Source organism: Heloderma suspectum, chromosome 1, assembly GCF_057233095.1.
Source record: "Heloderma suspectum isolate Gila_16-S chromosome 1, 16-S_ref, whole genome shotgun sequence".
Lineage (NCBI taxonomy): Eukaryota > Metazoa > Chordata > Lepidosauria > Squamata > Helodermatidae > Heloderma > Heloderma suspectum.
Genome location: NC_139458.1, coordinates 118824362 through 118846098, shown reverse-complemented (window position 1 = coordinate 118846098; position 21737 = coordinate 118824362). Strand labels below are relative to the sequence as shown.

The following is a 21737-nucleotide window of genomic DNA, read 5'->3' as shown; positions in this document are numbered from 1 at the left end:
AACAGAATATTTTTTACAACAAAAAGCATTGTTACGTGGGAACGAATAAATAACGCACATAAATTTGAGAGCAATTTTACTGTTAGCGCACACATTATTATGGAATAGCCAATAAGTGTATAAAACATAGTATATAAAATTTTATGAAAATATATTGTGCACATCAAAAATTCAGCTTTTACCTAAGTGCAGAGAAAAGCCATTATTGTGTGCTTACTGTTATCATTACTTTTCTTCCCTGAGATCACAATTTTATATTTGTTCTACTTAGCTGAAGTTTCCAGCTGCCTTTCCCCCTCCCTTCTCCAGTGGATGAACAGCGTGCTCTTTTCTTTCCTTCCTTCAGCTGAATACGTTAGTCCATTTTCCGTTTACACACAGGAGGAAAGAATTGATCATTTTCACCACAGAAGTGTGGAGAAAGTTATTAATGTAATGCAAAGTTAAAAATAATGCTTGAGGTGCTGACTGGTTTGGTGACTCTGGAAATAAGGAGATAATGATCTCACAGTCCATCTGTCATCACAGGGGTTGTTCCATCATTGACTGTGATAACATGTGAATATGACGGATGGTGCAGCCTTGTGGCTTCAAACATTTATCATTCATCAGTGCTCACTAAAGGGGGCTTTATCATTTAAATATCTTTATTTAATATGCAACATCCACCTCATACATCACCATTTCAAAGCACTTAGCCAACAGTCCTGCAACACAGCGAAACAGGCTTTAATTTTTTCAATAACTTTTATGCTGCCTGCATGTTTGTGCCTGACAATGCATAAATAAGTGCCTAATCATGTCACTGAATGGAAAATAAAGATTCAGCTGTTAGCAAAATGAATCCTGTCCCTGGTGTTCTGTCACACCCTCCATCTTTAAAGTAGCAATGCATGTATTTTCTATATATCCAAGGAATCAAAGGAGTCAGATTTGTACTTAGAAAAAGTTTGTGATCTAGTGATCATGCCCCATGTTGGAATTCCAGTATGTGTATAATATATCTGTGGAAGATTCTGCTAATGGGTTTACTTAAGACATATGCCCAGAGCTTTAGGCCTATAGAACACACTCTCTGGAGTGTCTGTATCTTGTGCTGGGTGCTCAGAACAGATTAGGGATTCTATTGGTGTACCACCCACCCCACTATTCCATCAGTATCTCTGCCTGTGCTGATGGAGGTAGCCTTGGATTTGGTGCTGAGAAGTCCTAGAATAGGGATGTTGCTGGCATCCAAGAGGGGAGTGGAGTTCAGCGGACTCCCCCCTGCTTGGCCTCTTGGGCTCCATTCCATAGACCGCTGCGCTTGCCCAGCTTGCTGCATACCAAGTGGGGCAAGCACGGTGGTCCCGACTGATATGCCAAACCACCATTTTGCGTAAGAATAGCAGCTTGTTCTTTTACATAAAGGGCCTTTTATGCAAACGGTGGCCATAAAATAGCCATTTATGCAAGATTACAGACGTAAATGGGCAATTTACACCTATAATCTTGAGTAAATGGCCGCTTTATGGTTGCAATTTGTGTAAAAGGCCTTTTATGTAAAAGGAGGAGCCACTATTTTTATGCAAAATAGCAACTCGCTGAGGGATAGGGTGGCAGCGTGCCGCTGGCCATACACTTGTGGACCGGCCTGCATCTTGCCACATGTGGCAAGCAGAGGCGGCTGGCCAGCAGGGGCCCAGCAAGCAGTGCTGAGGCAGACTTGGGTGAGTCTGTCCATCCCTATCGTAGAATGATGATTCTGAAAGACTTCAATTATTTGTTCAATATCCATGCTGGAGGCACTGTGTCTGGAGCAACTTAGACTTCATGGCTGCCATGACAATCATGGAGCTGTCCCAAGATGTAATCAGCCCAACATATCTAGCTGGACACACTCTAAACATTTTTTTGTACTGGACAGAGGATGGTGGTCTGAAGCAGGAGGGGATTTCACACCTATATCCTTGTCATGGTCAGAACATTTCCTGCTGAGATATATGCTTGTAGAAAGTATTCCTCTCTGCAAGGGTGGGTGACATATTAGATTGGTTCTCCCCACCCCATGAGGCTAATGGATTCCAGAGGGTTCTGGAGGATTTTCCAGCTAGTATGGTGGCTGCCCTAAAGCAGCAATGGGGAACCTAATTTGGTTTGGGGGCCAAATTGCCCCCCAGACCAATGACATTGGGTCTGGGGCCATGCTACAACCCCCCCTCCTATCGCCCACCCATTTTGCCTTCCTCCATGCAGAGAAAAGAACAGAATTCCATGCTTCTCTCTGTACAGAGAAAGAGACTCAGCACATGGAGAAATGGTTCCTCCAGGCACTGTCTGAGCCAGGCATATGTTTAGCACATTGCATGCCATTATAATCATGTTAGGCCAGTATTGTATCATCTTTGCTAGCTTACAGTTCATTTCTGGGCCCAGTGGTGTCAACCTAGAAAGACATAACATCAACCTTCATGGCTTGGGGTCACAGTATCTAAAGGAGTGCCTCTTGTTGTATATTCTCACCCAAGCCCTGAGATCATCATCAGAGGCCTAGCTCAAAGTGCCCTCATATGCTGAGGTATGGCTGGTACCTCAGGAGTGGGCCTTTTCAAGAGTAGCCATCCAGTTATGAAATACCCTCCATGGAATGTACCCTTTCTGCTGCCTACTTTGTTACGTTTTTCAGTGCCAGGTAAAACCCTTTTTATTCTCTCAGGCCTCTAATCCTCTGTATATTTTTGCTGTTATGTTGTGTTTTTAAGTAGTTTTATTTCTGTGGTACTTCTAAATCTTCTCGTTTTAGCCTCTGCTGCTTTTAATTGATTGCTGTTTTCAATTCATTGTTTTATTATGCTGTTTTTGTTTGGATTTACATAGATTAGAATTTTATCTGTATTTTTATTGTATGTTACCCTGAGAGCTATTAGCTATAGGGTGACTAATAAATTTTAGAAATAAATAAATAAATAAATATAAGCCCAAGGTTTTGTGATGTCATACAAGGGAGCTGGTGTGCATGAAACATGGTTGGATTTTTTAATTGACTGTGATTTCAGATGGCGTGGGGTGTACATTTGTAAATTTGCACAAACATGTTACTCCACACATGGAGATATGTTCTTATGGACATATATGCTTATAAGTATGAACTGAAAATGTATTTAGGTGGGCACATGAGAATAATGTGCACAATTATATATTTTCAATGTGGATGCAATTTCTGTTATTGAATTTGCCAGTTGTGTCCTTTTAAAATAATTTTCTTATTTTAGTTCAATTTCAGATGTATTTATTTACCTAAATTGCCCTTGCCATCAGAAATTCTCTTACATTTGTATTTACCACTAATATTGTAGTAGATTTCCCCCCTCTTTACTGCTTTCCCAGTAGTAACTATTGCTATAAGTATACTTTTTGAAGTATACTTTTCAATGGGTATATACAGACACACACATATACACACACATTTAGCAGTCAGTATATTTTAGAAGAATGAAACACTGCAGGTTATTATAGAATCATAAATTCACCTCAATTCTTTTAGGTATTCTTACCATGTACACTTCTCTTCCTTACACTTCCTGTGCCTTATCATGTAATTTTCCCTTTTCTCTTTCAGTGTCAAAATATTGATATTCTTTCAGATACTTTCTTTTTAACCCAGAATATTTTCTAGAGCAAATCAAAGGGAATGAATGACTAGAAGGTTACTTCAAATGTGCATATTGATACATAGAAGGTTCTGTTGATTTTTTTTTTTTTTAAGTGGAATGCTATTTTTTCTTTTTTTTCTTTTCTAAAACACACTTAGATTCTTTTGCCATGAAAATTGCCAGTGTCACATTAACACTCCTTATGGAAATATTTTAAATGCGAATATTTGAAAAACAGACACATGGGGTACAAAATGCCGATTATCTCCCAAGTAGAGAAACTTTCAAAAAAGGTCTAGTCCAACTCTCACATTTTAAACATGGATGCCTTTGGGTGGGGGTGGGGGAAATAGCAAAGCACGATTGAAATTGATAGTGGGCGATTACTGTTGGATCAAATAGCCGCCTTCTACAGATTGTTATGTCTGCCTGTCTATAGTCAATAGTCATGTTTCTTCTCAGTGCTCTTTATTTCAGTATGTTTTCATATCAAAACATCATTATTGTCAGAAACGTAGATGAAAATTAAGGAAGACAACTTTGCATTGTTGTAAAGAAATGTAGAATTAAAAGCTGAGCCTCGTCGTGTTTTTAAGAAAGTGGAGGTTTCAAAAAACAAAGTTGAGGACTACTTTAGATAATAAAGTAGAGTGATGCAGTATAATTATTGCAAAGAGTTCCAAATGGATCTGTCACACTGGGTGAATAGGCATTAACATGGCAAATGCAGTTCAGTCTAAGTAAGTGTAAAGTGATGCACATTGGGACAAAAAAGTCCTAGCTTCACATTTACACTGATGGGGTCTGAGCTGGCAGTGACTGACCAGGAAAGCAATCTAAGAGTCATGGTGGATAGCTTGTTGAAAACATCAACCCAGTGTGTGGCAGCTGTGAAAAAAGGTCAACTCCATGTTAGAGATCATTAGGAAAGGGATCAAAATTAGAACTGCCAATATTGTAAGGCCTTTTACAACTCTTATGGTATGACCACTAGGGATGCTTGTGTATTTCGTTTGGTCTACATTTTCAAGAGATCATATCTCTCTTTGCAGTTCTCAGACTAATGTGCAGGCCGTAATGCAATTATCCTTTTATCCTTTGGCTTTTGCATTCAAAACCCAACTTTTTGTAGATTTTTTTTTTAAAATTGCAGATTGAGGAGGAAATGGGACAAAACAGACTTATAAATGAACATGTGTGAAACTGACATGGACTAGAAATAGACAGATCCATCCATCCCTAGCGACCACACTTACAACACAGTTCTGGTAACTACATCTCAAAAAGGACTAAAGCAACTTCCCTGTGAGGAAATGTTGCACTGTTTGAGGCTATTTAGTTTGGTATTTAGAAAAAGATAAGTAATGGTGGGGAGAGGGGAGACAAAGATGTCTAAAATTATGCACAATGTGGAGAAAGTTGAAAGACGTTTTTCTCCCTCTTTCATAATTTATTAATTTTAGAACCCAGGATCATCCAACAAATCTGAATGGTGGGAGATTCAAGACAGAGAAAAGGAATTATTTCTTCACACAGCACATAGTTAAACTACAGAATTCATTTCCACAATATATTGTGATGGTCACCAACTTAGATGGCTTTAAAAGGGGCTTAGACAAATACATGGAGGATAAGGCTATCAATGCTAATGATGGCCATATATTACCTCAAGTATTACAGGAAGCATGAGTCTGAATACCAGTTGCTGCGGAGTAACAGTGCTATTGCTGTCATGTCCTCTAAGTGGGTTCCGAGAGGCATCTGGTTGGCCAGAGACAGAGTGGGAAACAGGATGCTAGACTAGACAAGCCTTTGGTCTGATCCAGCAGGGCTCTTCTTATAGTCTTAGGTTCATTATATGTCAGTTTGGTGCAGTGTTGTTTTTTCTGCTGTGACCATTTAAGCATATTCATATGCTAGGGAATCTAACAACTTCCTGCAAATTTGGTTACAGGTAGTGTATTAGTAAAAAAAAAGGTAAAGGTGTCCCCAACCAGTCATGTCCGACTCTAGGGTGCGGTGCTCATCCCCGTTTCTAAGCCGAAGAGCCAGCGCTGTCCGAAGACGCTTCCGTGGTCATGTGGCCGGCATGACTGAACACAGAGATGCACGGAACGCTGTTACCTTTCCCGCCGAGGCGGTACCTATTTATCTACTTGCAATTTCTTGCTTTCGAACTGCTAGGTTGGCAGAAGCTGGGACTGAAGACGGGAGCTCACTCCATCACGCAGCACTCAGGTCTCGAACTGCTGACCTGCCGACCTTCCAGTCTGCAGTTCAGCGTCTTAACCACTAAGCCACTGTGGCCCCTAGTGTATTAGTAAACATCACCCTAAAAATGTCACTTTTTAGAGTCAGTTACTTTTTTAGTAACTGATATGTACACTTTTTTTTTTTTTTTAAGAGCAATGCGAAGTTCCTTAGACATTTTTCAGATGAGAAAATTTGTACTGTTTTTCTTCCCATGTCTAATATGCTCAGTAGTACAGAACTAGGTCACTGAACAATGGAGTGAACAGCAATCAGCACTCTTCTGCTGCATAATACATTAAGTATAACATACAGAAATTGTTCACAAAACTGAAACCTGGTATTTCATGATTGTATATTCAAGATGACATGACATTTAATATTGTTTCATAGTAATGAACAACAATGATGTGTTCATTCATAACACAAAGCCAAATTCAGTCATAAGAAGTGCCAACACGTCATGAGGGAAAACACACTGTGTTTTTCCATGAAAGCAATAAATTAATGACAACCATTTAACACATTGCTACAGATACAGGGTACCACTGAGGCTACCATTGTGACAGAACATTGTGGTGCCATATTGTTGGAAGGCTTTTGTCCTCTACTAATTTGAAGGTCTCGTTGACAACTTGACACATACATTGTCTCTTGGTTATTGTGTTAGTAGTGTTGATCCAGCTTTATCAGTTTACAGCACTCAAAAATGTTATTATTTTCTCGGAAGAAGCACTGTCCTTTCTTTCTCTTGCTCTCTTTTTTAAAATTCCCATTGAGGTTCAGTTCAAATTCCTAGACAAAATAATAGTACCATTTCTGTCATCTAGTATTCCTTCTTTGAAATACTTGTCTTTGAAAGCCTCTTGCATAAAATTCAGACTTGTGTTTTCTCAAGGGTTCCAATGCAAATGCATATCTCTAAGAGTGGGGTGGTGGTTGTGTGGGTAGTGATCCCCCCCCCCATTAATAGAAAATCCGCTTTAAATTCTGAATTCCAGCATTTCTCCAATGGCAACATCTTTTCCCCAAAGGTCATTTAAGAAATGTAGAGAGAAGCTTCATTGTTCATCATTGCTTAGCAGTGGTTTCTGGATTTACTGTTGTAATCCTTCATTTCTGCATCACAATAATGCTTCCTGCCCTACTTTATACTCCCCTGAGTTGTAGTGGGTTGTTTAAAGCTTCACTTCAATGTCTGGCAATAATCAAATTTACTTTTAGTATACATTGGAATGAAGACGCACTCGAGAAGACATAGGGTTGGATCTTCTGCAAGTGGAAGGCCTCTTCTACATGCAGAAGGCTTTTTCTGACTTAGCCCAAGATTCTTGCATGAGAATAGAACTGAAATCCAGGCGCTTGCTTCAGTTTGGGCAAGGTGTTCAACAGTGTCTTACATAACGTTCACACAATGTCTTCTGATAATTTTTGGACAAGAGTTCATGGAACAGTGCCATTGCCAGAATTGCCTCTGCTAGCACATCTCTAGATCCAGCCCATACTGGCTGGGGGTTTTCTAGTCTGAGAGAGAACTCTAGAGAACCTAGGAAGTTCAGATGTTAATTTCTAAAAATGATTATATGTATTGCCAATGCCATGGGGCTGTTTCTTCTACATATCTTCTTCCTACACTGCTACATTATTGTATATAATGGGGAGATGATATGGGAGGAACACATGATAGGGTTACTTACCACATCAGCACCACCTTTCCTCTGTAACCAGCAATGTTGACATGGGAAGTAATCATATCATATACATCTCCCACATGGGCTCCCTATTATTCATGTTTAGCAGCACAGGAAGCAGCTGCATGGAAGAGGCAACCAGGGTGCCAAGGTAATTTGTGAACTGGCTTGTAGATTTACTATAAAGCTTTATATTAGGAATGTAGGGTTGTTCTATATAAGAATATGGTAGTGTGTGGCTGATTACTAGAGACCTACTGGACTGATTTTGCTCATTTTTGTTTTAAACTGAAACTTGAGCAGTGTAGGACATCCAGAAAATTCTGAAACTTTGAAAAAGTTCACAACCTGAGCAGCCAAAAAAATACGTTAATAAGAATAGCCTCTCTGTCAGAAGCAAAAATGGCATTTCTTTCTGCTGCCGCATTAACAAGTGAAGCCTCTGTGCCAGAAACAAAGATGTCGACTGCCACTCCCCCACCTCCATTAAAAATGAAAATCCTATTCTGGCCAGAAGCAAAGATGGTGTGACCTGCTGTCACCCCTTCAAAAAGAACAACCTCTCTACCAGAGACAAAGATGGCACCCTCCGCTGTGTTTATCCATCCTCCTCTCAAATACTCTAGATGCTGTGTGTGTGCAGAAAAGGCTTCCCCTGACCAGAAGTTAACATGGGAAACTTTACTAATATAAAAATAAATAAAATGGGGAAGAAGGAGGAGCAGGAGGAGGCAAGAGAATGACAGTGAATTATGTGGTGAGGTTATCGCCTTACTTGGATAAGGGCAAATACGGCCTCCCAGAGGTGAGAGAAGAGGCCCTGTGGTTGCCATGGAAACCCACCCTGCCCTCCTCTGCACCCTCCTTGCCCCCCCCAAGTGCATGTGAAGGGGGGAATATGGTTCACTAATGAATAGGACACCATCAGCGCCCCCTTCAGAAAAAGAAATAAATGGCAATAATGCCCATTGAAAGCCCCCCCATGCCCCTGATCTCATCTTTCTATCTTTAAACAACAACAGCCTAAAGAAGGGGTCTCCTCTTTCCCCCTCTGTCTCTAAGAGGACACCATGACACCCACATCCAACCATCTTTTTCTGCCCCCCTGCAAGAAAAGAAAAGCCCTCTTTGCCCCTTTCCTTTTACCCATCACAATCCCATTGTTGCTGCTTCCCCAATTCCCTTTCCCAAGTGTTTCTATTTCCAACAGTGCTTTCCTTACAGCCACAAACAATGTTAAAATACTAATTCTACTAATAATAACAACTTGCTGAAGGAAAGTGCGCAGGCTGGGAAGCAGCAGCCCATGCAAAGGCACCACCTCCTCCTGGCTCTGCTCCAGCCTGGATTCAGAAGGTACATGGAGCAGTCACAGAGCAGGCCGGGCTAAGCTGAGCCACTTCTTCTTCCAAGGAGTTGGGAGCACACACCCACATCATCTGCTGGTACAGCAACTTAAAAAGTCCAGCTCCTCTCAGGCTTCCCAACAGGTGGGATTTTCTTATTGCCCAGCACTACCCAGAATTCCAAATCTTCAGTATGTTTCAGCTCAGACTACCAGCACCATGGCGACATGGGCTTTACACTAGTATTCTGGAAGAGAATGGCCCTATTAATGCTCAGTACATTTAGTCAGTACTGGAGCCTTTGAAACTTTTAACGTTAGGTTCTAGACTCTATAAACTCCAGAGTGATGCCTGCTGTTTAATCTGCTGTGTTTCTCTCTTTAAAAAAGCCAGTCTAATAATTATATTGTTACTAGTACAATAAAGTGCTTAAGCACAAAATGTGATGTTAGGTAATGTACTGAACAAAGACATATCTAACCATATGCCTTAAAATCTCTATTGGGTGGACAACACAAGGATGGAAGCAGAAGTCAAGTAAGGACTGACAAATTAGTAGGGAGCATAGGGCAGAGGAGAGAGCATCCAAAGGGGCAGGCAAGGTGTGACTAGAATAATATAAAATGACTAAGGTCAGATATGTAAACATATATAGACTATGTTGTTCAGTCGTTCAGTCGTGTCTGACTCTTCGTGACCCCATGGACCATAGCACGCCAGGCCTTCCTGTCCTGCGCTCTCTCCCGGAATGTGCTCAAGATCATATTCATTGCATCGGTGATGCTATCTAGCCATCTCATCCTCTTCCGTCCCCTTCTCCTTTTGCCTTCAATCTTTCCCAGCATCAGGGTCTTTTCCAGTGACTTTTCTCTTCACATTAGGTGGCCAAAATATTTGAGCTTCAGTATCTGTCCTTCCAATGAGCAGTCAGGGTTGATTTCCTTTAGGATTGACTGATTTGATCTCCTTGCGGTCCAGGGGACTCTTAAAAGTCTTTTCCAGCACCACAGTTTGAAAGCATCGATTCTTCAGCACTCAGCCTTCCTTGTAGTCCAGCTCTCACAGTCATACGTTGCTACTGGGAAAACCATAGCTTTGATTATACGAACCTCTGTCGGCAAGGTGATGTCTCTGCTTCTTACTATGCTGTCTAGGTTTGCCATAGCTTTCCTCCCAAGGAGCAAGCATCTTTTAATTTCATGGCTACAGCCACCGTCTGTGGTGATCTTGGAGCCCAAGAAAATAAGATCTGTCACCTCTTCCATTTCTTCCCCTTCTATATGCCAGGAAGTGATGGGGCCAGATGCCATGATTTTAGTTTTTTTAATGTTGAGTTTCAAACCAGCTTTTGCACTCTCCACTTTCACCCTCAACAAGAGGCTCTTGAGATCCTCTTCACTTTATGCCATTAGGGTGGTATCGTCTGCGTATCTGAGGTTGTTGATAATTCTCCCAGCAATCTTAATTCCGACCTGTGATTCATCCAACCTGGCGTTTCTCATGATGTACTCTGCATGTAAATTAAATAAGCAGGGCGACAATATACAGCCTTGTCGTACTCCTTTCCCAATTTTAAACCAATCGGTTGTTCCATGTCTGGTTCTTACTGTTGCTTCTTGACCCTCGTACAGGTTTCTCAGGAGACTATAGAAAGACTTAATGTTGTCCTTTCTCTTTGGCAGGAAAGAACACGCTTTGAGAATTTAGGCCCACAGCTATCAGGGAAGCCCAGTGAGGATGGAAAACTAGGCCCAGGGGTCATTGATCTTACAAGGCCAGAAGATGCAGAGGGTAAGTTAATGTAACAAATCTATTGAGTCACTGAGCATTGCTTTCCTTGAGCACTTTAAAACTGGATGTCTTAAATGAGCATTATGTAGCTAACTCCCCATGCACAGCTCTGAGGCATTTTGCATGGATTTTAGTAACATGTACAAGTATGAGTCCTGGTTTTAAAATGGTGTCATACAATATGCATTCTCTGCTCATTATTTACAGTCTACTTCAACTGTTCTCATAAAGCTCTCCCTGAGTCGGTTCATATTTTACCACAGTTGGCCGATATGTGCATTTAACTGCTCACATGAGTAGTGTAATGTTGAACAAGGTGACTCATAGATCATATATTAAGTTCCCTGAGTTGGGATTTCTGGTTTTGGAGCAAGATGCACTCATGGAAGCTGATTGGCTATATTATGAGTTCCTCCTATGTTATGCTGGATACATGGATAAAGACTCATATGAGCAGCTAAGGGTGCATATCAGTTCTGGCTCAAGCAATGGTGAAATAGCCAATTCCAAAGCACAATATAGGCTGTCTAAAAACCAATCCAATCAAAACAAAGACCCCATATATATACATAATATGTTTACTTTCTCCACTGAATACATAGAAATGTATGTCAATTAAGGATGTATGAGAATTTCATTTCAGTTTGCAAATAACTTGAAAATGCCCCATTTGCAATGCCAAACATGCAGGCAAATGAGAGTGCATGTTCGCTGAAAATTCAAATTTCGAAACATGTCTATATATTCACAAATGTTCCTTTTTTAAAATGCACACATTAAGAAATGCACACGTTTAAAAGCACACACTTTTAAAAATGCACACTTAAAAAAAATGGACTCACTTAAAAAATAGCATTTTCACACTTTAGTCAATGGGAGGAAATTCACGCTTTTGAAAAAATTGAACTTTTCCCATGCAAAATGTGTACTTTTCCCCATTCCAATGAACCAAAAAAACAGGTCTAGAATGAGAACGGGAGCGAACTGAACTGAGTTCTGAAGTTTATAGAATTTGGGGGAGCTCAGGCATCCCTGGTTCTCCTATCCCTGATGTCAGTGTAAAAGTGAAATACGAGAATGGGGGAATAGCTACCTGTCGTCTCCAGCCGCATCATTAATCACAGACTGCTCTCCCCTACCGCCCGCAATTTGAATTGCTGTAGAGAAGTGGCAATGCTGTGTTGAATCATGTAGCCAGAGATGACAGAAGATCACCTCCCCGCATTGGCAATAATCAGTAGCCAGTAAGTATGGCTCCTGGTCATCAGAATACACCCTACAGCGTTTCTTAACATACATTATCATTACTTTGAGGAAGAAAAGAGGAAAGAAGTGGATTATCCAATTCACTCATTAATTATAGAACTAATTACAGTGACGTTTTAATTGGAGATGTCCAGTATGAAAGGATATGGAGTGCTGGTGGCTGTACTGATTAGTTGAGGGAATATGTTTTTTGTGTGAAAACATTACCTTCACTGAGATCCTATGGATTATAGTCTGTAGCCAACTGTTGGACCCACAGTTGGCTACAGAATCGGACTCAAAGAGTGCTTATCAATGGGATCTTCTCAAACTGGGGAGAGGTAACGAGTGGGGTACCGCAGGGCTCAGTCCTGGGCCCAGTGCTCTTCAACATTTTTATTAATGACTTGGAGGAGGAAGTGCAGGGAATGCTGATCAAATTTGCAGATGACACAAAATTGGGCAGGATAGCTGATACCTTGGAAGACAGAAACAAAATTCAGAGTGATCTTGATAGACTGGAGTGCTGGGCAGAAAACAACAGAATGAAATTTAATTGGGATAAATGCCAAGTTCTGCCCCTAGGAAAAAGAAGCTAAATGCACAGTTACAAGAGGGTGATACTTGGCTCAACAAGCGAGAAGGATCTTGCAATTGTTGTCGATCACAAGCTGAATAGGAGCCAACAGTGTGATGTGGCTGCAAAAAAGGCAAATGCTATTTTGGGCTGCATTAATAGAAGTGTGGCTTCCAAATCCCGAGAAGTACAAGTTCCCCTCTACTCAGCACTGGTTAGGCCTCATCTGGAATACTGTGTCCAGTTCTGGCACCACACTTTAAGAAGGATGCAGACAAGCTGGAGAGGGTTCAGAGGAGGGCAGCAAAGATGATCAGGGGACTGGAAACAACGCCCTATGAAGAGAGACTGAAAGAACTGGGCATGTTTAGTAGGGATGGCAGAGAATTCCTCCACGGATTCTAGTGAGGCCGGATTATTTAGAATCCGCCCCCCCAGAATCCGTGGCGGAACGGCCTCCTGCCCCCCCGCCCCCCTGCGGAATCCCCCCGGGACAGAACTTACCTGGGGCGGATGCAGCGGATTCAGCGGCAGCGGTTCTGGTGGTGGCGGCGGCGGCTGTAGCTCCAGCGGCTGGTCTCCTGGCCGGCCGCATCCGGGCTGCTGTGGCCGCCATTGGCGGCCTTGCAGCTGTGATAGGCTATGTAAGTATTTACATAGCCTATCATGGCTACCCCCCAAAAAAAACCCAGCGTATGCAAATGGCAGCGCCTATGGTGGCCGCCATTTGCATTCCCTATTTTTCGCTGTTCTAGCCTACGTAAATATTTACGTAGGCTATTACGGCAGGAAAAAAAGGAACACAAATAGCGCCCACTACGCTATTTGTGTTCCCCCTTTTTTTCACCGTAATAGCCTACGTAAATATTTACGTAGACTAAAGCGGCGAAAAATAGGGAACACAAATGGCTGCCGCCATTTGCGTACGCCGTTTTTTTGGGCGGGGTTGCCGTGATAGGCTACGTAAATACTTATGTAGCCTATCACGGCAGCCTGGCTGGATGCAAATGGCGGCCGCAGCAGCCCGTCAGTGGCCAGAAATCCGGCTGCGGACGGCCCTGGCCGGCTGCTCCATGGAGCTGCTGTGGAGCGGAGCCGGCTGGGCAGGATTCCAGGGGAGAGGACCGGATCGCCCTCCCCCCCGTCGAGGATTCCGGGGGGAGGGACGGAGCGCCTCCCCCTCCGTGAAAAATTCCACAAAAAGGTAAGTGAGTTTCGTACATCCCTAATGTTTAGCCTTGAGAAGAGAAGACTGAGGGGAGATCGGATAGCGCTCTTCAAGTACTTGAAAGGATGTCACAGAGAGGAAGGCCAGGATCTCTTCTCGATCATCCCAGAATGCAGGACATAGAAGAATGCTCAAGTTACAAGAAGCCAGATTCCGGCTGAACATCAGGAGAAAATTCCTGATTATTAGAATAATATGACAATGGAACCAATTACTTAGGGAGGTAGTGGGCTCTCCCACACTAGGGATGGTGGAGAATCCCGCCATGGACTCCAATGAGGCCAGATTAGGGATGTCAGAGAATTCTGCCATGGATCTCAGTGAGGCCGAATGCCAGTGCATTTGGCTCCCCGAAACCCGTGGGGGAACAAAGCCCCCCCGCCCCCCGCGAAATGGGCCCAGAACGGAGCACCCACCTGCTGCCGTCCGCGCTGCATTGCGAATGGCGGCCGCGTCTGCGGCCGCCATTTGCTTCTTCCATATAGCCGTGATAGGCTACATAAGTATTTACGTAGCCTATCACGGCAAAACAGAGGGGCACAAATGGCATAGTGGCCGCCATTTGTGCCCCTGTGTTTTGCCATAATAGGCTACGTAAATATTTACGTAGCCTACCATGGCGAAAAAAAAAGGGAATGCAAATGGCGGCCGCCATAGCCGCTGCCATTTGCGTCCCTGTATTTTGCCATGATAGGCTACGTAAACATTTACGTAGCCTATCATGGCAAAAAAACCAAACAAACAGCGAACGCAAATGGCGGCAGCTACAGCGACCGTCATTTACGTTCCCTTTTTTTTTCCGCTGTGGTAGGCTACATAAATATTTACGTAGCCTATCATGGCAAAATACAGGGACGCAAATGGCAGTGGCTACGGCGGCCGCCATTTGCGTCCCTGTGCAGGCGGAGTGGAGCCGGCTGAGTTAGGATTTTGGGGGGAGGTACGGAGCGCCTCCCCCCCCACCTCGAATAACCCCGTCGAAAAGCTAAGTGACTTTCATACATCCCTAGGCCAGATTCTAAAGAATCCAGCCCCCCCCCAGCGTCCGTGGCGGAACAGAACACTTACCCCTGCCCCCCCGTGGAATCCTCTTCGGCCAGATCCTCCGGCTCCGGATTTCCAGCAATACGGCCGCCATGGCATATTGCTGGCTGAAGGGGACTGACTGCAGATACAAGTGGCGTCCAGGATGCCATTTGTGGCCATAAAGGCCTTAGTTTAAGGTAAATGCAGCTGTAAATGGCTGCATTTAGCTTAAACTAAGACCTTTACAGCCGCAAATGGCTTCCTGGACGCCATTTACGTCTGTGGTTTTCATTCACACGATAGGCTACACAAATATTTGCATAGCCCATCACATAAAACAGGAACGCAAATAGTATGGCTGCATTTAGTTTAAACTAAGACCTTTACGGCCGCAAATGGCAACCCGGACGCCATTTGCACCTGTGCTTTTCATACATGTGATAGGCTATGCAAATATTTGCGTACCCTATAATGTAAAAAAGGAACGCAAATATTATGTCTACATTTAGCTGAAACTAAGACCTTTATGGCCACAAATGGCGTCCTGGATGCCATTTGCGTCCGTGCTTTTCATTTACTTGATAGGCTATGCAAATACTTGCATAGCCTATCATGTAAAACAGGAACTCAAATATTTGCCGTAGCCTATTGCGTGAATGAAACGCACGGACGCAAATGGCATCCAGGACGCTATTTGCAGCTGTAAATGTCTTAGTTTAAGCTAAATGCAGCCATTCATGGCTGTATTTACCTTAAACTAAGGCCTTTACGGCTGCAAATGGCGTCCTGGACGCCATTTGCGTCTGCAGTCAGTCAAGTCCCCTTCAGCCAGCAATTCGGCATGGCGGCCGTATCGCTGGTGCTTTGGAGCTGGCTGGCGGCACCGCAGAATTGCCACAGAGCGGAGTCAGCCGAAGAGGATTCCTGAGGGAGGAACGGATCACCTCCCCCTCTGCGGGTGGATTCTGGACCGGAAGGTGGGGAATCTGCCCATCCCTATCCCACATTGGAGGCATTCACAGTGAGGCTGGACAGCCATCTGTAAGGGATGCTCTGACTTGGATTCTTGCATTGAGCAAGGGTTTGGACTCAGTGGTCTTATAGGCTCCTTCCAACCCTACTGTTCTATGATTCTATGATTCTAGTCGAGGTTTATTCATACCAGTGGAAATATTCCCATTGATTTCAGTGGTCAAGGACTGCACACTGTAATGTTTATTTTAATTAGTTACTTGGATTAATCTATTCAAAACAATGACATTAATAAACTAAAAGCCTTTAGTTGTTGACAGATGTACTAAAATACTGTTGATAAGTGACTAAATTGGTCATATTTCAGGTCACAATTTCCACTTGGATGGGAATTATATCTAGTTTTAATTTTTTAAACTTTTTATTTTGATTGAATTTTATAGAATAATAGAGTAATAAAAACAAAAACAAACTAGCAAGCAATAGAGACAATAGAGAAATATATTCTCACCTCATCCTTTTTCTTTTGAGGCATAATAAAGTTATAATATTTTCATTTTCCTGTACATTGTATGCAGTGCAGAACAAAGTATTTTTCTGGCAGAAAGTTACCTTGGGGCTTCCCTGGATTTAGTCTTAGCTCTCACTTATCCTTTGACTTTCTATATTTCATTAACATACTGCCTTGTGATACTTTGATGGTTCCAGTTAGGGATGTATGAAAGTCACTTACCTTTTCAAAGGGTGACATTTGCGCTGAGGGGGAGGCGCTCCGTCTCTCCCCCCAAAATTCTCCCTGACCAGCTCTGCTCCGCAGCGACTCCGTGGAGCCGCCAGCTGGGGCCGCCCGCAGCCGGACATCCGGCTGCTGGGCTGCACAGGGATGCAAATGGCAGCCGCCGTAGCCGCCGCCATTTGCGTTCCCTTTTTTTGCCGTGATAGGCTACGTAAACATATACGTAGCCTATCACGGCAAAAAAAGGGAACGCAAATGGCGGCGGCTATGGTGGCCGCCATTTGCGTTCCCTTTTTTTGCTGCAAATGGCGTCCCTACGTTAGCTGTGATAGGCTATGTAATTATTTACATAGCCTATCACGGCTATAATGAAGAAGCGAATGGCGGCCGCAGACGCGGCCGCCATTTGCAAAGCAGCGCGAATGGCAGCAGGTAAGTGCTCTGTTTTGTGTGCCTTTTGTGGGGTAGGGGGGCCGGGGGCTTCGTTCCGCCATGGATTTCGGGGGGCTGAATGCACTGGCATTTAGCCTCACCAAGATCCGTGGCAGAATTCTCTGACATCCCTAGTGTCAGAAGCGCCCTAGCTGCCTCTTGCAGTCCCTAGGACACAGATGATGAGGAATTCTTTCCGAGACTTTATTCCTTTATTCCTTTATGACTCTTTCAGAATACTAATCGCTAGTGCCAAAGCAAGGAACAGCACTGGGGAAAGATAGCAGAGTAGCCTAAGCTCCAGGTAAGGCAGTTGGTCCCCATTTGAAGGGGAACCACAGGAAGACACTGAACTTATGGGCTATGGAGGGATCCTCCCTCTTTCCCTTGGGTCCTCGGGACGTGACTGCTGTTTGAGCGCCAAACGAGCCGAGCGCCTCCTTTCGGCGCCCTCCATCTGTTGTCGCTCCCTGCATCTGCACCGAGCATCCAAACCCCCTCCAGCGCTCTCTCACTGCCAGGGTCACTATCTCTCCCAGGAATGCTGGCAGGAGGAATCTCTGCCAGCTGCTGTGCTTGTGAGAGATGAGCGAGCTTCTCTCCCATGGATTTAGGGATGTACGAAAGGGACTTACCTTGTCCCGCAGCGTGCTTCGCGGTGGGGGAGAGGCGCTTCGCTTCTCCCCCCCAAAGTTCAGGCGAGGGGGGGGAGGCCCCCGCCTCGCCCGAAATTCAGGCCGGGGGGGGAGGCGCCCCGCCTCGCCCGGCCGAAATTCAGGCCGGGGAGAAGCGCCCCGTCTCCCCGGCCGTGAAAGAAAAAGTGGGAAAAAAAAACACACCCCATGATAGGCTACATAACGATTTACGTAGCCTATCACGGCTAGATTTCCAAAGTCAGCCATGATAGGCTATGTTAATCGTCACGTAGCCTATCACGGGTGTGTGTGTGTGTGTGTTTTACTTTTTTATTTTGTAATGGCGGCGGCGGCAGCCGGTCAGGAGACCGGCCACCGCCCCCACCCCCGCCGAACCGCCTCCAGGACCCGCCGCCGGGAGGGACATTCGGCCATGGTAAGTCCCATCCCGGGGGGGGCGGGGGGCCGGCAGAGAATTTCCCCAACACTTTCGGGGGGCCGAATGCCTCGGTGCTTGGCCTCCCAAAGATTCGTGGAGAAATTCTCCGCCATCCCTACATGGATTGCTGTTGTTCCTCCTCAGAATCAGAACTTCTCTGCGTCTCTATTGGCTCAGTTTCCACCCTGACATCTAGTTCCAGTGCTGTGGATGAGCCTTTCCATTAGGCAGAGTGGGTTAACTGCCTCAAGCAGCTGATTCTGGCGTATGGGGGCAGCAGCAGATCCCGAAGCCATTCCTCTTGAGCCCCCAGTACTTCCCCTTTGTTGGCCATGCAGCCTCCCCTGCACCACCTAAGCTAGCCTGCTTCCCTCGTGTACAGTAGAGGAGGCTGTCCCAACTCCAGTGTTGAAATACAATTCAGTTGCTAGTCCCAGTGAGCTTCTGTATGTGGAATAGGGATGCATGAGAAATTTGTTTCAGTTCGTTTTTGATCAAGATTTACCCAGTTCTCACCTTTTGGACTGAACATGGACTTGGATGCAATCTGTGGTCAAAGTCTGTACATTTCTGGACTTGCAATGTGATTCTTGGACCAAAAAATATGCATTCGACAGCATGTGTACATTTTAGGGATGGTGGAGAGTTCCGCCACAGACTCCAATGTGGTGGAACGGACCCCACCACCCCGTGAAGTCTGACCCGGCGGGATCCTACTTGGCACCGCCAGGTTCGGGTTCGACCGCTGCCCCTGTGTGGATGCAAAATGGCGTCCGGCATAGTGGATGCCATTTGTGCCCTTCCCTTTGGCCATGATAGGCTACGTAAATTTTTCGTTAGATAACACAATTCAAAATGTTATGGTTAATAGTGCCAGTGATAGTGCAACATAAACTTCTGTACAGACTCTGTTGGGTCCTTTCCAAACAACCTATTAAGTTACGTTTTGGAATTACCCAGGTGGGTAAGGAACTCAACTGGTTCCAGCAAGTTCATCTATCTTCTTCATGAATAAATGTTCATAACACTGTGATCACAGACTCTCAGAAATTGTACACTGGAATTTGTATTGGACAAATGAGGTTAAGATAGAACAGCATTCCTCCAATTGGCATTAGGGTATCAATTCAGTGTTAGAGTAATACCTTTATTAGGCCAACTCAAAGGTCACAAAATAATGTGCAAGCTTTCAAACTCTCCAGAACTCTTCATGAGGCTATATGGTAAACAGTAAACCAATTAACAATTGGTAGTTCTATTACATGTAAAGTAATTTTCTATACTGGAAAACCTCATCAACCTTGAAGAAAAGGTCCTGCTCCTGAAGAAAAGGCAGGAGTTTCCTGTAGGTGTGAGTACATGCATAATTTACTAAACAAAAGCTGCCACCTGCACAGTTGAAAGAAAAGGCACTTTGGAGAGCCAGTGTGGTGTAGTGGTTAGAGTGTTGGTCTAGGACTCGAGAGATCCAGATTCTAGTCCCCACTCCGCCATGAACTCCCTGGGTGACTTTGGGCAGTCACTGACTCTCAGCCTAACTGACCTTACATGACTTTTGTGAGGATCAAAAAGAGAGAAGGAAGAACATGTATGCCGCCTTGGGTCCCTTGAAAGGAAGGTATCAAATATAAATGTAACAAATAAATAACACACATTTGTGTCCATTTAGACCATGTCCAGTTGCAGTAACACCAATGCAAAAATGGCTTTAAAAAACCAAATAATTTTAGGGCCATCAGATTGTGTAAGAACCAGCTTTAAAAATGGGTTGGCATCCATCTGCGTTGTCAGAATCATTTTGCTATTTCTAGAAGAACAGCAATAGTTTTCTTTCAGGGAGAAACTGCTGTCTGCTAATTTTGGATACCAACTGAAAGGAGAAGCTGTCTTTTTAAAGTTTTCGTTTAATCAAAATTAAAGTTTCCTTTAATAAAAAAGCTTCAGTTGGCATATTTTGAAGGACATGGGCAAGGTATTGTCTGGAGAGGTGTTCAGTTTGCTGAATCTGGTTATGCAACTGGTTTGCGGATGATGGATGGAAACCCAAAATAAACAGGCCAGAGCTGGGTCTTAGCTGGGCTGATATTCCATGCTAACTCCAGCTGCTGTGAATGAGAATAGTTAAGTGGCTTGTATGCACAATCAGTAGTTGAATACAACCTGAAAGAAGTTTGGAAAGCAGTAGGAAGCAAGATGCTGTTTTTAGCTTTGCCAGTATTCACCTGTCAAAACTACTCCTTCACACTAGGCACAACGTAAGGATGTAGTTGCAATTCTAGTCTCAGGCAGTGACTGGAAAGTGGATGGGGACTATTCTGATGCAAGTCAAATGGAGGCTGTTTCAGTAGTTTTGATCTGCAAGCTGACCAGATGAAGAGGACCCAGTGTTAGACTCTGATCCCAGCAGCACAGACCTCTCTTGCAGGCAGCCTGAATGTATCTCTGTGTTAATACACTGATTACTCAAGGGATATGAGTCCCCTATTATCCCCTGCTTGATACAGCAGAGGACACACTTGGAAGCCAAGCCTCAGGTGACCAAGTAGGGACTGGCCTTTAAAATTCAAAAGAATCCACTAGAAATGTCAGTTCAGCATGATTAAAATCCCCTCATTACCAAGCTAAGCCAGTACTAGCCTCAAGAGCCTCCTTGTTGTTCTTCCAAAACAACAGTCTTGCAATTAGGGAAGGACGGATTCACTGTAGTCCATGCTCAGCGGGCGCTCAAACAGCCGCTTCTGCTGCTCACCCGTGTAAGCCAGGCTGTGTGAGCCCCTGGAGAGCTCAGTGAGCTGAACAGGAGCATGTCGCAGCAGCTGCCTCTCTTCCAAGCAAGTTGCCATCTTTTACACAGAATGGGGCTCTATATTTTTGTATATTTATTGTTGCGTACAACAGTGGCTGGAAAGGGCCCTTTCTGGCCGCTGTTGCACACAACAGTAAATATATGAAAACACAGAGCCTCATCTTGAGTAAAAGGGGCTCTATATTTTCATATGCTGGTAGTTGAGATGGGATGGGGAGAACGGATCAATACTTTCTCCCCCTCCCATTCAGGGCCAGCAGCGTGGGGCAGCGGCTTGATGGGAGGAGGCTGAGAGGGGCTGCTGCCTTCATGGTAGCTGGGAGGGGGAGAAAGGATTGTTGCCCCCCTCCCCACTGAGCTGTGTGCCTGCAGCAGCCACTATTTTCCATAAATTAAATCATGCACACAGTTGCCAGTTGGCAAGTGCCGGCCATTGTGTGCAAGATTTATTTTCCGGAAAATAGCAAGTCACCATTTAATGATGACTGGAGAACAGACAGCTGCGGGTGGGACCGGTAAGTCCTGGCGGCTTGCACAGCTCAGCAGGCAAGAGTAGGGGCTTGGTGAGCCACATCCAAGGGGCTGAGCAGGGGGGAGTCTGTCATGCTCCGCCCCCTACACGGACACTCGTAACATCCCTATTTCTTAAAAAATAACAAGTTTATTAACGTTTACGCTTCCATGTACTTAAGCTTATGCCATAATAAATTTGTTTGGGTAAATAAATCTGTTTGTTATTTCCTGCACCAGATGAACATGCCCACTCCACAGTGTGTTTTGCAAAACTGTTGTATTTTTTTGTGCCTAACCAAAATTCAGTAAATTCAGATAAGGACTCAGCAGAGTGTGAGTGTGAGCTGCCTCTTATTTACCTTTTCTTTGCTCTGAGGCTGAGTCATAGGTGGTAAAGTTGTGAAGTGACCTTTCATTA

The 21737-nt window shown here is 44.2% G+C and overlaps 1 protein-coding gene across 26 annotated transcripts in view; it reads left to right on the top strand.

The window, feature by feature from the left end:
• The window catches only part of SOX6 (SRY-box transcription factor 6), a 613575-nt gene that overhangs the window by 537549 nt on the left and 54289 nt on the right, over positions 1–21737 (top strand). For all 26 annotated transcript variants that reach the window (XM_084855012.1, XM_084855004.1, XM_084855009.1 and 23 more), the window contains one exon: positions 10602–10710. In XM_084855012.1, coding sequence (XP_084711138.1) covers positions 10602–10710 — 109 coding nt within the window. The remainder of the gene's footprint in view (positions 1–10601; positions 10711–21737) is intronic.